Consider the following 21690-nt stretch of genomic DNA (forward strand, 5'->3'; position numbering starts at 1 on the left):
GACACGAGCCATTTCTGAATTCATCTTTTGTGTACTTTTTTTTGAATGCGTTTAAACGATTAATGTTTCTAATTCAACGGTATGTTTTTCAATATTAATAGTTAAATATTTTCAATATATTTTACGGTTTTGTATTTGTTCATTGGGGTAAATGTGCATTTTGGTTTAACCACTTAATTGTGTCCGAGTTTGTTGAGATCTGCAATATAATAATAATAGTAATATTAATAGTAATAATTCTCTAGGTTTTTTCATTGTGTGCTCTAGGGATACTACTGTTAGTATATATTTACTGTTTTTCTTTATGCTTTTTCTTTTACATGCTGTAATCAAACAATATCCCAATTTGGGGATCAGAGAGAGTAAATGTAACCCACTCAAATACACCCAGTGTGTGTGTGTGTGTGTGTGTGTGTGTGTGTGTGTGTGTGTGTGTGTGTGTGTGTGTGTGTGTGTGTGTGTGTGTGTGTGTGTGTGTGTGTGTGTGTGTGTGTATGTGTGTGTGTGTGTGTGTGTCGGAGAGACGGTTTTGATGTAAGAATACATATTTAGTGCCAGGAATACTAAAATGAATGTAATGGAGTTTTGGCGATTGTGCGGGAGTATCATTCAGGAGGGGAGAACCGATCCGATGAAACCCCCCGGGGTCTAGACACTGGTGGTGGTGAATGGAGGGTTGGGGTCGGTCTGAAGGGGAGGGGCTTAGCTTGACCCTGGATTCAGAGGGACAGGAGGTGACAGGGGGGAGGAGGGTTGCGTCGAGTCACCTGAAATGACAGCTGTCTGAGAGGGGAGAGTAGATTTAAAAGGGTTAGCGGAGCGCTATGATAGGCTTGTGAGAATAGAGCGAAGTGATTGGTTAAGCTGGGGAGTGACGCCCCCGATCACTTATAGAGAGGAGAGAGAGGAGAAACATGGAAATAGTAAATTAATGAGTAAAGACGGTCTTCCTGGTTGAACTCGCGCTGAGCTTCATTTAGTCTCAGATCACTTCCACATGTTCTCCATCAGCTTCGTAGCACCTTGGACATAACACAAGAAGAACATCCTGTTTTTGTTTTTGAAAGACAAACCTTTATTAATGATCCAAACATTTCCTTTGATCACACATCCCATCAGTAAAGTGTGTTCAATGATTTCATGATCAGTTTCTCTTTATCCACCATGATGTGTTTCATCTCAGCTGTTTCAAACAGAACCAGACATGATTTACTTATTGATTATTATCATGATGAGTTATGTTCTATAAAACATCAGAGTACCCACTTTCTATTTGGACAACAACAACAACAACAACAACAACTAGTCTGTAAAACAATAACTGTAATATTATACCATGTATTTCCCGAGCAAAGACTCTCAGCTATTTACAGCAGAATAATGAATGATGTACTTTTTGATTATGATCATGACAGCAAGTAATATCATTTAAAATAAACATGTGATGATGAAATAAGTGTGATAACCATCTGGGAACTCATGTGTTTGTTAATTTGGGCAACAATAACATTTAATCTGTCAGAATAATACATGTGATTATAAATGTCTCTGTTGTTTTAGAGCCAGAATAAAATGTGTAGAATAAAAGAAGCTGTGCTACTTTCTCTCTGAAGACTCGTGCACTACAAGAGAAACAACAACAAGAATCAAAAGAAATATCCAACACATATTTAGAGCAAAGTTTACACATCAGTTCAGGTGAACAAGGATCCTCCTGAGCAGTGACAGCCTCCATGGCGACACAGACACAGGAAGGAGCCGGAAGAAAGTCCAACATCTACAGAACAACTCGTGAGAAGACGTTGAAGCCCATCCCATCATGTTTGATTGACAGCTGATCTATGCAGTGAAGACATGGACAATCAGCTCTGATGGACACACGGTGAGTTTAAGAAGTAGAAGAGTTCCTCCAAGGACTTCAGGCTATTTGAGTTTACAAAACTCAGCTGTGGCTCCATAATCATAACCATAAAGCCGAACTCCAGCATGTAGCGGCTGAGTGAACGTGGTCTGGACTCTGTGGAGGAGAGTCATGGTTTCAGAGACGCTGTAGAAGGACAGAACACCTGCTCTGTGATCCAGGTACACTCCTACTCTGGAGGACGGAGGACCTGAGACGGGAGTGATGATACTGTTGTAAATAAATGAATATCTGTTTTGGTTACACTCTAAGGACCAAGATTTGTCATTGATTCCAAATACACTTTCCAGCTCCCCTGCTCTGCTGATATTCTTGTATGAGACTGCTACTCCAACTCCTCTCCCTCTCCACTCCACCTCCCAGTAACAACGTCCAGTCAGACTCTCTCTACTCAGGACCTGAGGATAATAAGTGAATCTGTCTGGGTGACGAGAATAAGGCTGTTCTTGTTCCATGAATGTTGCTTTTCTGCTCCCCTCAGATAATACCAGCTGTGTGTCTGCTGTGTTTGGATCCAGAGTGATCTCCTGTGAATATGTTAAGAACCCAGCTCTGGTGGTGGGCTCTGCTGCTGACAGTAAAACCTCCACTTCAGTCGGTGAGACGTTTGTCCATTCCTCTCTCAGGACGTCCTGTAGTTTGTCTCTGACTGCTGACAGGGCCGCCGTCACGTCCTCAAAGTAGCTCAGAGGACGGATGTTGATGCTGGAGGAGTGTGTAGCTTCACTGAGGGCTGGCAGTGAGGGGTAGCTGAGCAGGAACTGGTTGTGATCCTCTGTGTGAGACAGCAGCTTCAGCTCAGCGTCTCTCCTCTTCAGCTCAGCCATCTCCTGCTCCAGCTTCTCCTGGAGCTCTCTGACTCGACTCACTTCTCTCTTCTGCTGGGATCTGAGCTGCTGCTTCACATCAGAGCTTCTCTTCTCCATGAGACGGATCAGCTCAGTGAACGTCTTCTCACTGTCCTCCACTGCTTTATCAGCAGAGCCATTGACGGCCTCCACCTCCTGCTGAAGCAGCTTCACCTCCTTCTCTCCGTCCTGGATTCTCTGCTGGATGTTTAGTCGACTCCCCTCCAGCTCTCTCTGCCTCTCAGTCCTCTCTGCTGCAGCAGACACCGTGTCGTGGCCTTTGTGTTCGTCCACAGAGCAGAGATAACAGATACTCTGCTGATCAGTGCGGCAGAACAGCTTCTTCACCTCGTCGTGACGAGAGCAGATGTTCTCCTGGAGCTTCTTGGAGGGCTCCACCAGCTTGTGTTTTCTAAAGACAGGTGATTCATAATGAGGCTGGAGGTGTTGGTCACAGTAAGAGGCCAGACACACGAGGCAGGACTTACAGGCTCTCAGCTTCCTCCCAGTGCAGACATCACAGGCCACATCTCCAGCTCCAGCATAGCAGAGATCAGCAGGAGCAGGTGGGGGTCCAGTCTTCTTCAGCTCCTCCACTAAAGCTGCTAACATGGTGCTTTTCAGCAGGACAGGCCTCGGTGTGAAGCTCTGCCTGCACTGAGGGCAGCTGTGGATTAGCTCTCCATCCCAGTGCTGTGTAATACACTTCATGCAGTAGCTATGTCCACAGGGAATAGTCACCGGATCCTTCAGTAGATCCAGACAGATGGAACAAGAGAAGGTTTCCCGGTCCAGCTGAACTCCTTTCTGCGCCATTTCACCTCTCAGCAGCAGCGAGTGTGTGAGTTTCACTTCCTGAGAGCTGAAACTATGTGACAACATGTGTGTGTGGGTGGTGAATGTGGCCTATCAGCTCTTGTGCTTTACCCACATGTTGGTTCCTCCCCTCCTCCTCAGTGTGGATCTGAAGGGGAGGAACCAGGAAGTACAGAGTGGAGCTGGCTGCGTCTGAGAGCAGGAAGAAGAGGGAGTTTGATATGATGAAGTCAATTGAGCTGGCCAGACTAATAATGCTCCTGATATTTTTTTTAATTGATTGAATAGAGTGTATATTTTGGGTGTGAGAGCAGTTTTAAAATATATTTTCAGAAGATTTGAAAGACCCTCTACTCTAAGTGATGATGTCACGCCCTCTAGCTCTGAAGAGACACCCATTATCAAATCTAACACGGACTGAACATGTACCAAAACTTAAACGTTGATAATTCAAGAACTGTAAAAGATATCAAAAAGTCCATGTAAACATTTATAAATAAAACACATACTTTTTAAAGACTTAAAATTGTCAAAACTCAAGAAATTGTGTTTCTCAAGGATGGTACATTGGTGGTATGAATATGGCTTTCTGTCAAACACCTTGATCACTCTCTTGTACAGCTATTCTATGGGTTTAAGGTTTGTGGCACAAGCAAACGACCAGTTTGTAAAACAGTATTCAATGTGGGATAGAATCATACAGTGGAGGTATGACTTTGCAGCATTGACAGTTAAGAAAGGTCGAATTTGTTTAACATTTTGCAAGTTGAATTTAATAGTATTGGATACTTTCTTAATAAGTTTCTTAAAAGTCAAGTTTTAGTCCAATATGACTTAAACCAATGTATCAAAACTGCCGAAAAATTGAAATGAGTCAGCTTTGTAAGGAGCACTTGGTGGTCAACTGTGTCAAAAGCCTTTCTGAGATCAAGGAAGACAGCACATATGGGCTCGTGTCCAACATACATTTAACCTTTTCCACAAAGACACAGTTAGCCGTCTCAGTGGAGTGGTGAGCACAGAAACCAAACTGCATTGGGTGGAGTCGAGCGAAACTTTTGTCTAAATGTTTGGTGATTAGTTTTGACACCCATTTCCATCATAAGCACACAAAGGAGGCTTATTGAAATGCTCCATCCATAACAGCAGTGATATACAATCTTAATACATAAATAATCAAAATACAATAGGCTATATTATTATCAAATAGGCCAAATAATAACAAGTACGTTCATAACAAGTACTACTTTTGGTTCTTGAAGTATATTTTGATGCAAAAACGTTTGTTTTTAAGTAAGATTTTGAATTAAGGAAATGTACTCGTTACAGAGTTTTATTTTAAAATGTTGTATTGTTACTTTAAACTAAATAAATATATTGTTGTTTTAGTTGTTTTCCACCAGTGAGAAACAATCCACTGTGATGGTCCCAGAGACACGAGAGGCGGTGCGCGCGCTGTCATAATGTGGGCGCGGCCACACGTAGGAAATTCGGCGCGCGAAAGCTGAAGCCGGAAGTAAGGAGCTGAGGGGAGAAGGCGTCCAATTCTTCGATCAAACTACTCGCAGCATCTTTAAACATCCTCTTTTAATATGGCAGACCCAAAGGTGAGGACAACTATTTTAGGTCATCCAGTTCACCATGTCCACCTCGAAGTCAACATTTTGTTCCAAACATGTTCTTGTATATGTTTAAATCGGACAAAGTTTCTAAAGGAAACGGGGGTAGAAATGCCGACTGATATATCCCCTGATGCTAATTCAAGGCTAGTGAAAGCTTGAGCAAATTCTGACAGACAACTGGAAATGTGCAAAGCTAGATTTTATACTCTAACGCTTTCATTTGAAGCTAAAGAACTACTCAAGTGTGCAGACTGTCTGCATGCTAACATTAGCCCCTCTAATCATTAGCTATAAGCACAACAGTTGCTAACAATTCTATTCTACTGTTAGCATCCTAGCATGGGGCTAGCGACTGCGTATTATCGGGCATTCAGCAGTCACAATGCTCCACTAATTTGTAGTGACAGTTAGCCTAAACACATGTCAGCTAAATCAACTTCAACTTTAACGGTGTTAAAAAAGACACCGAGGTGTGAAAAGACAAACGTTTAATGTTAGCGAACGGCTAGCATGCTAGTGAAAGGCCTCCTTGTTAGCTCTGCAACTTCACAATGAGTTGTCTTGAAAAAACAAAGTTGAAATAACTATTTGTTCCCAGTACACAGATTAATGTAACTGGCATAAAGCCACACCTTAAGCATATACATTTTGCCCATCAAGCCAGTTGCCGTTTTATTCAATTAATTATTCCGTTATTGCAATATATTTGGCATCAGTAGCCGTTGTGTAGCTCATCTCCCGTGGCTAGCAGTGGGATGGAGCTAACTAGTGAAGCCTGTGAGCATAAAGGGTTTCCAACCTGAAGAAAGGAAAGTCTCCCGCGTTTGCTCAGTTTCATATCCGTTACATGGTGTAAAGTAACTTGAGTAGATGTACTCGGGTATTGTACTTGAGTACAATTTTGAGGTACTTGAGTATTTTAAATGTACTTGCTTCTTTGTACTTCTACTCCACTACAATTCAGAGGCAAATGGTGTACTTTTACTCCACTACATTTATTTGGTTACTTTGCAGATTTGGATTAATGATGTGAAATATTATCAACACTTACATCAGACTTCAGTTACACCTGGAGTAAATTCACAAGCTACCCTGCAGTATACAAAGTCATTCAAATGTGTTTGACCTTTTTTAACAGCTTGATAAACACATCAATATTTATAATCGAATCACGATCTGAATTAGCATTTTAGCTTTTCTTACTTCAAGTGTATTTAAATACCAATACTTTTGCTTGAGTAACATTTTGAATACAGGAGTTTTACTTGTAACAGAGTATTCTTACACTTTGGTACTTTTACTCAGGTACAAGATCTGAGCATTTCTCACACCTCTGCTTTTCACACGGTCAAAAAACTTGCACACTTCTGAATGCATACAAATAATAATACTCATAATAGCAGCATTTTTTTAACAATGACCACAATATCATTATTTTAATAAACCAAATATGAACAATTGAGGAAAATGAGGAAGAACTGATTGTTCAAATGTTGTAGTACAAGTAGTAATGTAGTTAGTGCATAAATTACTATTGCAACAAATGTGTTAATTTTCTTCATTATTAGCCGATTTGTTTTGGACCAATGCCAGTGGTTACAATGGTGGGGCCAGTGGCTTTTTACTAGGGCTGCAACAAACGACTAATTTGATAATCGATTAATGAAACGATTAATCGATTATTCGGACTATTACTGTATGCCTTGCACAATTTCTCAAACGCTCTTATTTAGCTCAACTTTTACATTTAGCTTGAGGTTGTTTTAGGCATGTGGAAACTAACAATGAAGACAATAAAGATGAATACTTGATTCAAAAATACATATATTATTCAATTTACTAAACACATTGTGAACAAAATTAACATTGCTTTTTATTTCAATTAAATAAATAATATTTCACATCAAAAGAAACAACAATGTTTTAACAAATCGTATTAAATAATCTGATGACAGACTGTAAACAGAATAGCTGAAACATTAACAAAATAAATAACTCAGTTTCCTATAATCATTAACCCATGTTTGAATCATGTAGTTAACTCCGTGTGTTGCTGCTAGCATACATAACACCTGACGTGGAAACGTTACTCGTGGATGGGGCTGCAGAGCTGCTAGAAAGACGGTCGAACCCGGTGCATTCCTCCGTCTGGATGCGGTGCACTTTTGCTAAATGTTTAGACAAATTGCTTGTGCGCCCTTATATGATAAACTGTTATTGCACTTTGGCAACGAGGATTGTCCACATCGAGACGGGTAAAGTTTAACCACACCTCGGAGCGCGTTCTCTCCGCCATCTCCGCAGTGTGCTCCGCTGCATGTAGCAGCTGCGTGTGTGTAAACGGCCCCGCCCCCTCGCACACAGACGGGGAGAGAGATCTCGTCTGGTCGAAAATGATCGGACTCATTTGTTTGTCTTTTTGCATATTAGAAACGAGTTGGCGACACTAAGACTGCGATATAATGTTTTTGTAGCAATAATACATACAGTACCGATAAAAGACCGATAACGTTGGAGCTTAACGGCGCGTAAAACACACGTGATGACGTCACCAAGGAATCGACGACTGAATTAGTTGTCAACTAATTTGGTAATCGATTAAGTCGATTAGTTGTTGCACCCCTACTTTTTACCCTTCATGTCTACCCCTGGCATCACATTCTTCTGTATGCAGAATGTGTTCCTGCCATATTAGTAGCACGCTTTTAATCGTATGCACATCAGCGTGAGAATATGCAACCCCCAAATAGAATTAAAGATGCTTGGCTCAGCAATAGCGATTTACTAAAGGCTCTGCCAGTTCCCATACAATAGCTATACTTAACCAATGAGCTCCTAAATCCCTTCATTGAAGCATCCGTGGCCTGTTGGACAATTGTCAGAAGTCATTTGGTTCTAGCACGTTTTAAAGAGTCACACTGGCCTATTCCACCACGCGCCTGATTACTCGCACTTAACTCTGAATCTCTGACACAGGTAATCAGACTTTCTTTACTAACTCATCCATTGCTTTTCCTTGTAGGACAAGGAAGAGCCCGAAACCACTGCAGATACCGCAGAGGACTCTAATCATGATCCCCAGTTCGAGCCCATTGTGTCCCTTCCTGAGCAGGATGTGAAAACATTAGAAGAGGATGAGGAGGAACTCTTTAAAATGTAAGTCTGTAGTCTTATTCAAAGACCCCACAAGTTATTTATATATACTTTTTGCACTACTTTTTATTTTGTATTTTATTATATATGTTGCTGTTGGAAGAGCTCAGGTCATAAAATGTTCAATGCCATTTCCACACTGTAGCTTTGTGCATAAAACCTTTGAATCTTATTTGTTTTAATTTAAACGATGTGATATTTGCTGAACAACTAGTAAGCCAGTTTACCTTCGTGTTCCCAGGCGGGCTAAACTATATCGTTTTGCCTCTGAGAACGAGCCCGCAGAGTGGAAGGAGAGGGGAACCGGCGACGTGAAGCTGCTGAAACACAGAGAGAAGGGAACGATCCGCCTCCTGATGAGGAGAGATCGAACCTTGAAGATCTGTGCCAACCATAACAGTGAGTCAATTTGATCAATATAAGTTATATTGCAATTTTATATCGCAACACCAAAGAAATTACAAAGAGAGGCGGGAATAACTTGTATCAACTGACAATAAATACATGTCAAACTAAAGTATGTTCGCTATACAGCAGCGGTTCCCAACCTTTTTCAACTAAGGGCCCACTTAAGAATCTACATTATTTTTCGTGGCCCACATTCAACCATAAACAATACGGAGGCTAAATAAAGTTCTGATTGGTCAATTCGGAACATGTGGCACGTTGTAAATCCAGTAGAACAGACCGCTGTGAAGGACTGTAATGACCGTTGCTAAGGAGGATCAAGAAAGGAAAAGAGGTTCAAATAAAAAATACAAAAAACCGGCTCGAGATACACTTTTTGTTATATTCCATGGAATGCTCTTAACATCCCGATAGCAATGAATATCTGAAGTGCTTTGACAAAAAATGTCATCTGTGGAAGCCGTAGTGCTGTAAAAAGCACGACCAATCATCTGAGCCGGCCCGGCTAAAGTAACTGGATGGCCTACCTGCCTGTCAGCCTTCCATCTGTGCACAAACTTATCTCGTGCCCTCATTGGTCATGTGCGCGTTCGTGTGTGTTGGAGGAGGGGCTCTGTGAGGAAGTAGCAGATTTTTCCCGGCTGTGTATTTTCAAATTCTAGCGCACTTGAGCTGGATTCTCCAAAATGACCTACCCCACCTTTAATAAAGAAATGTTTCCATACAAATCAGAATGTTTTTGCAAATGATTTGGCGGCCCACAGGTTGGGAACCGCTGCTATATAGTGTATATAGCAAAATATAGTGTATACACAAAACGTGTGCATATTTCTATTTGAGTTCCTTTCACACTAAAGCCTTCTAAGCACATATGTAGGAACTCGCACTACTAAGAAGTCTGTATGGATTTGCAATTTCAGCACATTATTTAATTTACATGAATTTCACATATAGTCAATCAATCAATCAATGTTTATTTATATAGCCCAATATCACAAATGTTACATTTGTCTCAGTGGACTTTACAGTTTGTACAAAATATCAGTATGACAATACGACACCCTCTGTCCTTAGACCCTCACATCGTACAAGGAAAAACTTCCGGAGAAAACCCACAGTTTAAAGGGAAAAATGGGAGAAACCTCAGGGAGAGCAACAGAGGAGGGATCCCTCTCCCAGGACGGACAGACGTGCAATAGATGCCGTGTGTAAATTGAAAAGATAATACATTTGCAACATAGGTAGTCCAAATATTTGGAAATGCATGTGTGTATAATAGGAAGATGAATCCACGAGGATATCCATCCAGGACCTATGATCCAGGACCACAGCCACGACTCAAGATCCAGGGCTCGCGATCCAGGACAGAGGAGCGCAGGATCATCCATGACTCCGGATCCCGGCGTATATAGACACCAAAAAGAAAGACATTTGGGGAAGCTGGGTTAATCGGAACATGAGAGTACACAGGTATAGACAGAGAGAAGGAAGAAGTAAGATGTCCCCCCGACAAACTAAGCCTATATCAGCAAAACTAGGGGCTGGATCTAATCAGCCCTAACTATAAGCTTTATCAAAAAGGAAGGTCTTAAGCGCACTCTTAAAAACGGATAGGGTGTCTGCCGCCCCGAACACAAACTGGAAGCTGATTCCACAAATGTGGAGCTTGATAAGAAAAGGCTCTGGCTCCCATTGTACTTTTAGAGACTCTAGGAACAACCAACAACCCTGCATTCTTGGAACGCAATGCCCTAGTAGGACAGTAGGGTATAATGAGTTCTTTAAGGTAAGATGGCGCCTGCCCATTAAGGGCTTTGTAGGCGAGAAGAAGAATTTTAAATTCTATCCTGTGTTCTATAGGGAGCCAGTGTAAGGCAGCCAGAACAGGAGTAATGTGGTCCCTTTTCCTAACTCTGGTTAGTACACGAGCCGCATTTTGAATCAGCTGAAGCGACTTGACTGACTTCTTGGTACACCCTGATAATAAAGAGTTACAATAATCCAGCCTTGAAGTAACAAATGCATGGACTAGTTTCTCTGCATCGTTTTGAGGCAAGATATGCCTGATTTTTGCAATGTTACGTAGATGGAAGTAGGCGGTCCTTGAAATTGATTTTATGTGGGCGTTAAAGGATAAATCCTGATCAAATATAACACCAAGATTCCTTACAGTCTCACTGGAGGCCAAATTAATGCCATCCATAGTTAGTATATCCTTAGATAATTTGTTTCGTAGATTCTTCGGGCCAAGTACAATAACTTCAGTTTTGGTCGTGTTTAACATCAAAAAGTTTAAGGTCATCCACGTTTTTAAGTCCTTAAGGCAGTCTTGAATTTTATTTAGATGATTAATTTCATCAGGCTTGATTGATAAATATAGTTGAGTATCATCCGCATAACAATGAAAGTTTACAGAATGATTCCTTATAATATTGCCTAACGGAAGCATATATAATGTGAACAAAATAGGTCCGAGCACTGAGCCCTGTGGCACTCCATGGCTAACTTTGGTTTGCGTGGAAGATTCATCATTGACACGTACAAACTGAGAGCGTTCAGATAGATAGGACCTAAACCAGTCTAAAGCAGTTCCCTGTATGCCAACTAAGTGCTCTAGTCTTTGCAATAGGATATCATGGTCGATAGTATCAAATGCAGCACTGAGATCGAGCAAAACAAGAATAGAGACACGTCCCTTGTCAGAGGCTATTAGAATGTCATTTGTGACTTTAACCAGAGCTGTCTCTGTGCTATGATGTGTTCTAAAGCCAGACTGAAAAGCTTCAAATAAATCATTGTTTTTTAAGTAATCACACAACTGTTTTGCGACCGCTTTCTCAAGAATTTTTGAGAGGAACGGAAGATTAGAAATAGGTCTATAGTTGGCTAAAACCTCTGGATCGAGGTTGTGCTTTTTAAGAAGCGGTTTTATCACTGCTACTTTGAATGATTGTGGAACATAGCCTGATAATAAAGACATATTCATAATATTTAATAAATAAGTGCTAATTAATGGAAAAACTTCCTTCAACAGCTTAGTTGGAATTGGGTCTAACATGCACGTTGATGGTTTAGAAGAGAGAATCATTGAATTTAATTGTTCAAGGTTTATGGCTGAAAAGCATTCTAGTTTACTATCTAGTGTAATATTAGAACTTACGTTTCCGGGAGCTGTTGATAACACTATACTGGTCAAAGGCAAGAGGTCATTAATATTGTTTCTAAGAGTAACAATTTTATCGTTAAAAAAGCACATAAAATCATTACTACTGAGTGCTATGGGAATAGAAGGCTCAATCGAGCTGTGGCTCTCTGTCAGCCTGGCTACAGTGCTGAAAAGAAATCTTGCATTATTCTTATTCTCATCTATTAATGAAGAGTAGTAGGCTGCTCTCGCTTTACGCAGTGCTTTCTTATATTCATTGAGAGTAATATGCCAAATTAAACGAGATTCTTCAAGTTTAGTAGAACGCCATATCCTTTCAAGTTGTCTCGACTTTTGCTTTATTTTGCGGGTTTCGGCATATAGTGCCCTTTCAATGTTTGCTAATAGGGATTGAAAGCGTTAATGTTGGAGCCATAGTGTGTATGTGTGTGTGTGTGTGTTTCTCTGAATGGTAACAGAAGAAGCAATGTGGATACAATCAATATGGTGAATATATGGCACACAAAATAAAGGATACTCAAGGATATACGAATCACATGGACGTTGTTTTATCGTCTGCAACAAAGTTCTCCCATCCCTCAGTGGCTTAAGTATAGATTAGGTTAAAAAGTCACTCCAGTTAACCTTATTCTCCCTCTTGTGACCTGCAGTTACGCCGGCCATGGACCTGAGGCCCAACGCTGGCAGTGACCGGGCGTGGGTCTGGAACACACTAGCAGATTATGCTGACGAAAGCCCCAAACCTGAATACCTGGCAATACGCTTTTTAAATGCAGAGAGTAAGTATTTATACATTGAATCCAGTGAAGTGAAAAAACTGTCCATTCTCTGCGTCGAACTCCGTCATACAGCAGCCCTTTGAACACACTCTCACTCTCATACAGCAGCCCTTTGATGTGAACACACTCTCTCCGTCATACAGCAGCCCTTTGATGTGAACACACTCTCACTCTCCGTCATACAGCAGCCCTTTGATGTGAACACACTCTCACTCTCTCTGTCATACAGAAGCCCTTTGATGTGAACACACTCTCACTCTCTGTCATACAGAAGCCCTTTGATGTGAACACACTCTCACTCTCTCTGTCATACAGCAGCCCTTTGATGTGAACACAATCTCACTCTCTCCATCATACAGCATCCCTTTGATGTGAACACACTCTCACTCTCTCCGTCATACAGCAGCCCTTTGATGTGAACACACTCTCACTCTCCGTCATACAGCAGCCCTTTGATGTGAACACACTCACTCTCCGTCATACAGCAGCCCTTTGATGTGAACACACTCTCACTCTCTCCGTCATACAGCATCCCTTTGATGTGAACACACACTCACTCTCTCGTCATACAGCAGCCCTTTGATGTGAACACACTCTCACACTCCGTCATACAGCAGCCCTTTGATGTGAACACACTCACTCTCCGTCATACAGCAGCCCTTTGATGTGAACACTCTCACTCTCCGTCATACAGCAGCCCTTTGATGTGAACACACACTCACTCTCGTCATACAGCAGCCCTTTGATGTGAACACTCTCACTCTCCGTCATACAGCAGCCCTTTGATGTGAACACACACTCACTCTCGTCATACAGCAGCCCTTTGATGTGAACACACTCTCACTCTCTCCGTTGTGTTTGCAGATGCTCAGAAGTTCAAGGTGAAGTTTGAGGAGTGCCAGGCGGAGGTCAGAAAAAGTCTAGCCGACACAGGTACATAAAACAAATGTCTTATCCAGAATATGCTTAGATGTAATGTTTCTCAACAAATGTGGAAGTGTGTGTGTGTGACCATCGCTTTTACAATTGAGTCATTTCAAATGTGTAAATAGTTTACTAAGATGTGTAAGGTGGTAGCATGACATTATTTTCATGACTCAAACACACTGAGGGTTTGATGTTGGAGTTTAGACTTGTTTATATTCAATTCAAACTAGGGCTGCTCGATTATGGCAAAAATCATAATCTCGATTATTTGGGTCAATAATTGTAATTGCGATTATTCATTGACTTTGAAAACATCCATTAATTGGAGAGAGAAAAATGAACAGTATGTTTTTAACAGTTGATTACCCTGAACTTTAAGTATAATTCTACTGAAAAACCAAAAACATAATAGTCGTTTTATTTCGATTACGTTGTTTTCGTAATTGTTGCAAGCCGTAATCGCGATTTAAAATACGATTAATTGAGCAGCCCTAATTCAAAGTAGGTGTAACATTATGTAAACCTGACACAAACAGTAAGGACATTTGTGTTGGGTAGGTGATTTCTTTGTTGCAGCAAAAACATCTTATACCGTTGGAAAGCCTGTTAATTTACAAATGGTGCCCCAAATGCATGTCCCTCATAAACGTGGCACCATTTAAAAAGGTAAATAGACTTTTTGTGTTAAGATTGACAGGGATGCAGACTCACTCTGTTCTTTGCTGTTCACTCCGGCCTAGAACTTTTTTCTGACTGCTAGATAACCGCGCAGAACGTAGTACTCTACCTGCTTTCTGATAAGCTGGTGTCAGTACGTTCTGCTACATTACTATCCAGATTCATCACCAGTTATCTGATCGTATGTTATCAAGGTGTCCGCGGGGTCTTAAAAAGTATTAAACGGCATTTTCCAAGGTATTACATTTTGTAGCTTGTTTTCAATAAGTATATAAATGGTCCAAAGAGGTTGGTCTCTACAGTCTGCCTGAATGTAATCATGGCGTAGGTGTGTATTGTGATTCTGTGTAGTTTATTTATGGCATCCCGTTGGGTTTGACGTCATCTGAACAGGACATCGCGCGCTCACTGCTTGATAGCGCGCGAAGGTCCGTTTACGCCGGTTGCTAAACAACATCGTTATGGGGAAATGCAAGTCTGCGTCCAAATGGTTGGAAGATAAGGAGGAAGGACAATCAATACTGTATATAGTCAATGTGAGGTAAAGTGTGTCGCCAAGGTAACCGGTTAAAACTCAAAATGGCGATGAGGTCTTAAAATGTATGGAAAGGGTCTTAAAAGGTCTGACTTCAGGATTCCTGCATAGACCCTGCTTATGTTCTTGATAGTAATGTAAGATACAAAGTTTAAATATTAGCATTGTTTTGAGTTGTGTTCAAAACGTTCACAAATAATTGACAGCATGTTTCACTGTTTTGTCCGCAGACGACACCGATAGCGCGAACAAAGTGGCAGAGAAGCTGGAGGAACTCTCCGTCAAAGAAAAGGCATCAGAAGAAAACAAGACGGAGGTCAAAAAGGAGGTGGAGGTGGTGAAGAAGGAGGAGGAGGTGAAGAAGAAGGAGGTGAAGGAGGAGGAGAAGAATTGAGAACCAAGAACTTGCTTTGCTGATCTTCAACTTATCAGTCTTTCCTCTTTTTTCTACAATAGACTCTAAATGAACTGAATTTGGACACTTGCATATTGTTAGTATTTTTTTTTATTATCTGTTTTGCCTCAAAATCACGAGTCATCGATGCCACTGGGGGGGGGGGGGGGGTACCAGATAGTGAATTTGAGAAAAATAAAAAGCCCATTCCTTGCACCTTGGACTGCCACGCTGTCCTTCCTCGCCATCTACAGTTAAATGTTACGAACTGTGAAGCGGGCTTGTGACCGTGACATTCCTACATTGGGGTCTTTTTTTGTTTTGTTATTCTGAAGCAGTGGGGGAGAAGAGAATGTAGGTCAGGGACCAGGCATTATAGAGGTGCATTATACCTGTAAAATCCCATAATGCATCAGTGAGCCATCTTAACCCTGTCCACTGTCAATGCGTCCACTGTGAGAGTCAGCAAGTGAGGAGGAAAGACATCTCAGTGGACGCCTTGCAGCAGTACTTTCCGGTTCCTTCTTTCATCAGTACTGATCGAAGGGGAATCCACTCCAGACATTCGAGGGGCATCAGATGCAGAATACATTTATTTTCTTTTTTTGTGTTATAATTATCTTAAAATGTCCAAACGGTTCATCGTCAGAGTGGCGGCGCTCTGACTTAAGTTCTTCACCAGGAAAATTGAGTTTCTATTTAGATCATAACATTCCCAGACTGTAAGCATGTAGAGAATATGTAACCGAGTGCCCTTTCTGATCTGTGCACACCACCGTCTCCTTTTCTTTCCACTAATGGAGTTCATAACCTCGCCTCTATAAAGTGCCAGTGCATCTGTAAATACATGGTTGAAATGTTGCCTTTCATTTGCACTCAAATGATTTGAAATGTTTCCGCTACCTTCGAATAAAAACCGTCTTAAGACCACCTTTGCCTTTTTGTATAAAGATCCCTCGCTTCCTGGGATAGATAATGTGCTAAGAAATACATACAAGTACAAAGCTATATGCTAAGAAATATAGTTTTAACCCTTGTGTTGTGTTCGAAAGCTGTTACCGTTCATGGTGTTTTATCTCAGTCCAAAACACACAAAAAATGACTCATCCAATATTGTTTTAACTACATCATAACTAACTTATTATGCATTCATAATCGAACAATCCTGTTATTGTATGGCCCAAAAACACATTACACCACATATTGTGCATGTGTGTGTTCAGGTTCAAATGTTAAGTGTACATAGTTTGTGGAAGGTGGAGTTCCCATGGGGGGAGGGGAGACCAGGTGCATGTTGCGAAAAATTGTTACGGGGGGGGGGGGAGGGGCGTCTAAAGTCAAAGATGAATCTTGATTGGGCCAAATTTGACCCCTGGTGACACAACACCAAATTATACACTTTCTTTTTTTAGAGACCTTCAGACTTGGCTAAAAGCCAGTTTTGTGATGTTTATAAAGCTGTGGTGGAGGATATCATGAAGCCTTGTTGAGCGTAGAGCGTAGTTATTATATCATTTGAACTTGAAACGGGAGACCCGAACACAACATAAGGGTTAAAGGAGTAAATGGCATTCTCTTATAAAGTCAATGTAATTATTATTTGAACAGACTATACAAGAAATAACAATGCTGTGCAGATTATTAATTCACAAGAATCAATCACTCCAAGAGTTGGACATTTTTATTTACTCTGCTCATTGGGAAATATTTCCTCTTCACAAAAATAGGAACGCATTTACATTTATAGTATATTCTATATTTTAATACATAACGATCTTTCTATTTGAGCTTCAGAAAACACATCAGCTCGCGGCTGATAAATGAAACATGACTTTTTTCTGACTGTCAGGAATGCTCCCTGACCTGCAGCGATGTCCATCCCCAAATAAAAGAACGTTGGACTAATGGCAGTCATCTTAAAGAGGAATGACATCGATCGTGTTTCGATATGTGTTCGTGATAGACTCTTATTTTCAGGTATTTCATTAGGATCCAGTTTGTTGTTTCACCGACAAAAAAACCATCAGATCTCCCCAAAAAGCATCCTTTCAAACTTCAGCCTCACAACAATTCAAAAATACATGACTGATATAGATTATTATCCTGTTGGTCAACATTACTGTGTTCATGGTAAGGCAGCTGGGTGAGACCTTAGTAGGGGGAACACTCACTACCTCAGTTATTGACCTTTGCACCCTGATCTCTGGACAAAGGAAAGGATGAATGCACCAGAAACGGGAAGAGAAAAATATTCTTGAAAAAGTGATTACATTTCCTCACTAATTACCGTGCACATCCTCCAGAACCATCCGCTCTTAAAGGGACAGTACACCCCCAAATTCATATGTTCATTTTACCTGTAGTGCTATTTATCAATTTAGATTGTCTTGCTTGTCCAAGTGAGAAATGGCTGTGAAAATATCTGCCTTCTCTCGCATGTAAATCCAAACCATCTTAATTGATAAATAGCATAACAAGTAAGAGGATATTAATTAATATTTTAGATTTTGTGCTGAACTGTCCCTTTAAATGTTACCCAGTCTTACTTCTCCATTTACTGCTTGATACATAACACTAACGGTAATTCATTGCCCCATAGTGTACACTAGTTTCAACCAGCAATGCGTTATCTTCTCAAAAGGCAACAATGGTTTATTTGTCATGCAAATTGCAGTCGGACCAAATCCACCACTTCCAACATCCATGTCAATTCTGGCTTATTCTTTCATATTCAGTTCATGCAAATTAAAACCTTCCACTTACATAATACTAGTCTGTTTAATGGTCAAAATTAATAAAACATTTTAGACTTTAAAGCAACACAAGAGAAAGGTTTTGCATCTCCGAGTGGCAGGAGATACTGGAGCTGTACCAGACAGCTGCTGCAAATTCATTTGACATTTTCCGTCTTCCTGATGTCACCCATTCACCGTCTTTGAGAAAGGAAGGGGGTGTGTAGTCACGTTTTGGCACTGAAATCCCAAGGCATCTTCAATGAAAAGCCCAACATGTGCACACATTTCCCTTCCTCACATCACTTATCCTGTAATAACATGTCATCATCCTTTCTTATACACTTCAAGGCAGAACATTGACTTTTCCTCTTATAATGACTTCATTTATTTACTGAATTTATAATTTATTAAGAAAAAAAACTCCACTCAAAATAAAAACATCCATTCCAGGCTTAGTAAAGCGTATAAAAAAGATGTATCAAACATAGCTTTTGAAAGGTTGGCTATGTAAAAATGAAACAAACCCATTTAAAAAAAAAATAGAGACAGAATAATGAATGAGCAACCAGTTATCTTCATTTCACTACACGGGACGATGGCGTGTACACCGCTTTCCATTCCTATGATTATAACATAAACAACTAACTAAACACCATTTCTTGTTTTTTCTTCAGACAGAAAACAGAAAGTCTTTTTGGTTGTGCAAGGCTGGACTCGTTCTGACTCTTGTGATGAGGTAATGTTATCTTTCAGAACAGAATCTATCCGTCCTGCACTCGTGTCGTGTTGAAATCACCCGACTGAACTCCACTAAAGCAGAGGCCGATGTGCTGCACCTTTAAGAAGGGAATACAATGGGCTAGTATAATCAAACCCTATCATGTAGCATCTCTGCTGGTTCAGTCCTGAGAAACTTATTTGTGATGAAATGAACCATGTAAGGAATTAAATGCAACGAGCCATGATATATGAGACACATTATCCAGCTTACTACACGGTTGCTCACTAAATAAATCAACAATTTCACTCACACTAGATATTATTTTCTTGTTTTTGTTGTCTTGTCTTTACGTGGAACAATTTGGCCATCATGGATCCAAAGTTGTGTGCTAACCAAAACATATCAAATGTAATATTCAAATAGTATTCGACAGGGTTTTTCTGAAGGAGGGACACTAATGTTTTTGTTGTTGCAACAACTGACGTAAAATTGACCGGGCTTCTTCCCGCAGATGAATACGACTGCATAGTCCCTTCATCAGAGCAGCAGTCTGCTATCGAAAAAGAACAGACTGTTGAATGTCCAAATTGACCAATCAGAATCAAGTATTCAACTTAGCTGTGTCATCAAGAGTGGCGCAGGAATGAGTCCTAAAACACGGAAATTAGTTAATTTTAAAACGTCCTGGTCTCCAAGTTAGCCATTTTGAAAGCGTTTTTGGATTGATCGCTGAAATAAGGTCTGTCGTCAACACAAGCTGAAGAGACGTTCACAACATAAAATGCATCAGTAAATACCCCCTGCAGATGTCAACAAGTGGCGATATAAACTACTAAACGTAATCTTGCGTCAACCTTTAGCTTAGCACAGGTAATGCACAGCCATATGATCGTCAAGTGGTGTTAATATGTGGCGATTACCCTGCTAAACAACTCGTGTAAAGTATCATAAATGTGTGTTTGGGACCCCTTGCGATGCTAACTTCTGGGTTAGCCAACAACATATGTCATCACTGCACCACTCTATACGCTAAATCTCAATGGATTTAGATTGCAACTACCAGACATGATATGATACGACTTCCCTTTCTCGATATCCCCCCTTTCTGAGATATTCATCACTTGTGTTGCCTCTCTATGCATGAGGTGCTGATCTAAATGACCCCTCCTCCATCACTTCTCAAATACTAATACTCTGGAGAAGGCATGAAAAGTACAAAGTGTTTTCTCACAGAGCTCCATGGTCGGGATGTCGGTGTTGAATCGTCGGTTTTTGTTCAGCCTTCAGCAAAGTTTGTGAGACATTCGGGTCAACATTCGCTCCATGACCACAGCTCAGAGACAACAGTAATAACATTAACAGTCCACTTTTAACCACCAAGATGATGCGCCACAAAATTAACAACAAAACACTCCTTACACACACTGTATCTGACAAACAACCAAATCTCTTTGCAGCGGGGGCGGTCGTTGGAGGTGGATCGTCTCACACTGATATCTCATACGTGGTGCCTCCTACACCCGTCACCTTTTTGACATTACTGTGACGGCTGGGGCTCAGGGTGGGACAGTCCATCTGCCCGTTTACTTTCATGGCCTCTCTGAGTGGGAAGAGAAGAGCGAGGACAATGATTTAACACAAGAAAATAACGAGATTCAACACAAACCAAACCAGTAAGGGTCGTAGCAACATGCAGGTTAGTTCAGGCGTTCTGGACAGTTTCATATGGAAACAGAGGAGAGGAGATGCATAGGCAGTTGGTAAGATAAAGGGCTGGGCAATATAGCATTCGTATGAGGCTAGATATTGTGTTAGATTTTGGATAGTGTCGAAAGTGTTTGTTTTAATAATAATAATAGATTTAATTTGTTAGCGCTTTTACAGGTGCTCAAAGACGCTTTACAGATATAGTGACGTTTTAGCAAACTTTGTAGCAGCTTAGTCATGATATCCACATTACTGATGATTGTTTGTTAAATATCTCATTGTGTAAATATTTATAAAAGCCATACAATATCGTCACACTATCTATATTGGGGTATTTGTTAAAATATATTGTAATGTTTTAAATAATCCATATCGCCCAGCCCTAGTTGGAAGTGTTCTTGTTAGTGAGACTTGGAGGTGTTAGATGAAATAAATACAAAGCATGCAAAACAAAAAGAAACGAGTAGTTACACAGCTTTATTAACTTGTGAAATAATACAAAAATTGATATTTTAACTAGAAAGGCGAACATATAAATTCCCAAAATATATGTAAGAATACACGCCAGACCGTTTTAAACATGAATAAATGGACATAACAGTTAGACAAACACCGTATTCAAACGCTACACATTGCCTCGGTTAGGACTAGTGCTCTAGTGCCCCTCAATCTGTGTGTGTCCAGCAGGAGGAGCAGGGTCTCCATGGGAACACATTCAAAGCATGCAGTCCCTCAGGGGGGGGACGTTAGGTTTCATACCTTGGGCCCCCCAGACGAGGGGAGTCTGTCCTCTCTAGGGCACTGATGTAGGAGAGTTTTTGGTGGGAGTAGGAGGGGGATCGGGGCATGGCGGGGGAGTGGGGTTGGTGGGCCGGGGAGCGGTAGAGACCCTCGGGGGGGCCGGCCCTGCTCTGGCTGCTGTTGCTGCTACTATGATCCGTGTGGAGGGAGGTGGAGGAAGTCCTGGGGGCGCGGCCCAGCGTGGAGCGTAACACTGGGGCTCGCTGCCCATAACTCACCAGCCCGACCCCCATCAGGTTGTCCCGGGACCCTCCGTAGGCGGGGGGTGTGGGGCCTCTGGAGACGGAGCCACGAGGCCCGTCCGGGTAGCAAACACTCGGGGGTAAACTGTAACCCCCGTCAAACACGCCAGAGTCCTGGGCGTAGATGTGGGTCTGAGAGCGCCCGTGAATAATCTGCCGCTTCTCCCGCTCCTCCATGTCCTTCCGCTCCTGGATGGAGGCCATGATGGTCTGGGAGAGGTTGTCATAGCGCACGGG

The 21690-nt window shown here is 41.3% G+C and overlaps 3 protein-coding genes and 1 non-coding gene across 4 annotated transcripts in view; 2 read left to right on the top strand and 2 right to left on the bottom strand.

Annotated features, from left to right (window-relative positions):
* Window positions 1-1051: 1051 nt before the first annotated feature.
* Window positions 1052-3786, bottom strand: LOC117535589 (tripartite motif-containing protein 16-like). Its single transcript, XM_034200111.1, has one exon. The coding sequence runs from the start codon at window positions 3649-3651 to the stop codon at window positions 1924-1926; it is 1728 nt and encodes a 575-aa protein (XP_034056002.1). The 5' UTR covers window positions 3652-3786; the 3' UTR covers window positions 1052-1923.
* A 1252-nt stretch (window positions 3787-5038) lies between these two features.
* ranbp1 (RAN binding protein 1) lies at window positions 5039-16177 on the top strand. The gene is made up of 6 exons (XM_034200116.1): window positions 5039-5192; window positions 8230-8363; window positions 8602-8759; window positions 12585-12713; window positions 13578-13646; window positions 15084-16177. The coding sequence occupies exons 1-6, from the start codon at window positions 5178-5180 to the stop codon at window positions 15245-15247; spliced, it is 669 nt and encodes a 222-aa protein (XP_034056007.1). The 5' UTR covers window positions 5039-5177; the 3' UTR covers window positions 15248-16177.
* On the top strand, window positions 14342-14471 carry LOC117535594. Its single transcript, XR_004567439.1, has one exon. It is a non-coding gene; the product is annotated as a small nucleolar RNA SNORA77 (small nucleolar RNA).
* A 733-nt stretch (window positions 16178-16910) lies between the features above and the next one.
* zdhhc8b (zinc finger DHHC-type palmitoyltransferase 8b) overlaps window positions 16911-21690 on the bottom strand; it is a gene marked incomplete at its 5' end in the record, with an annotated part of 21946 nt that continues 17166 nt past the window's right edge. Inside the window, 2 exon segments of the mRNA XM_034200115.1 lie at window positions 16911-20303; window positions 21170-21690. The exon segment at window positions 21170-21690 is cut by the window's right edge and continues 192 nt beyond it. Coding sequence (XP_034056006.1) covers window positions 20189-20303; window positions 21170-21690 — 636 coding nt within the window.

Source organism: Gymnodraco acuticeps, unplaced genomic scaffold, assembly GCF_902827175.1.
Source record: "Gymnodraco acuticeps unplaced genomic scaffold, fGymAcu1.1, whole genome shotgun sequence".
NCBI classification, from domain to species: domain Eukaryota; kingdom Metazoa; phylum Chordata; class Actinopteri; order Perciformes; family Bathydraconidae; genus Gymnodraco; species Gymnodraco acuticeps.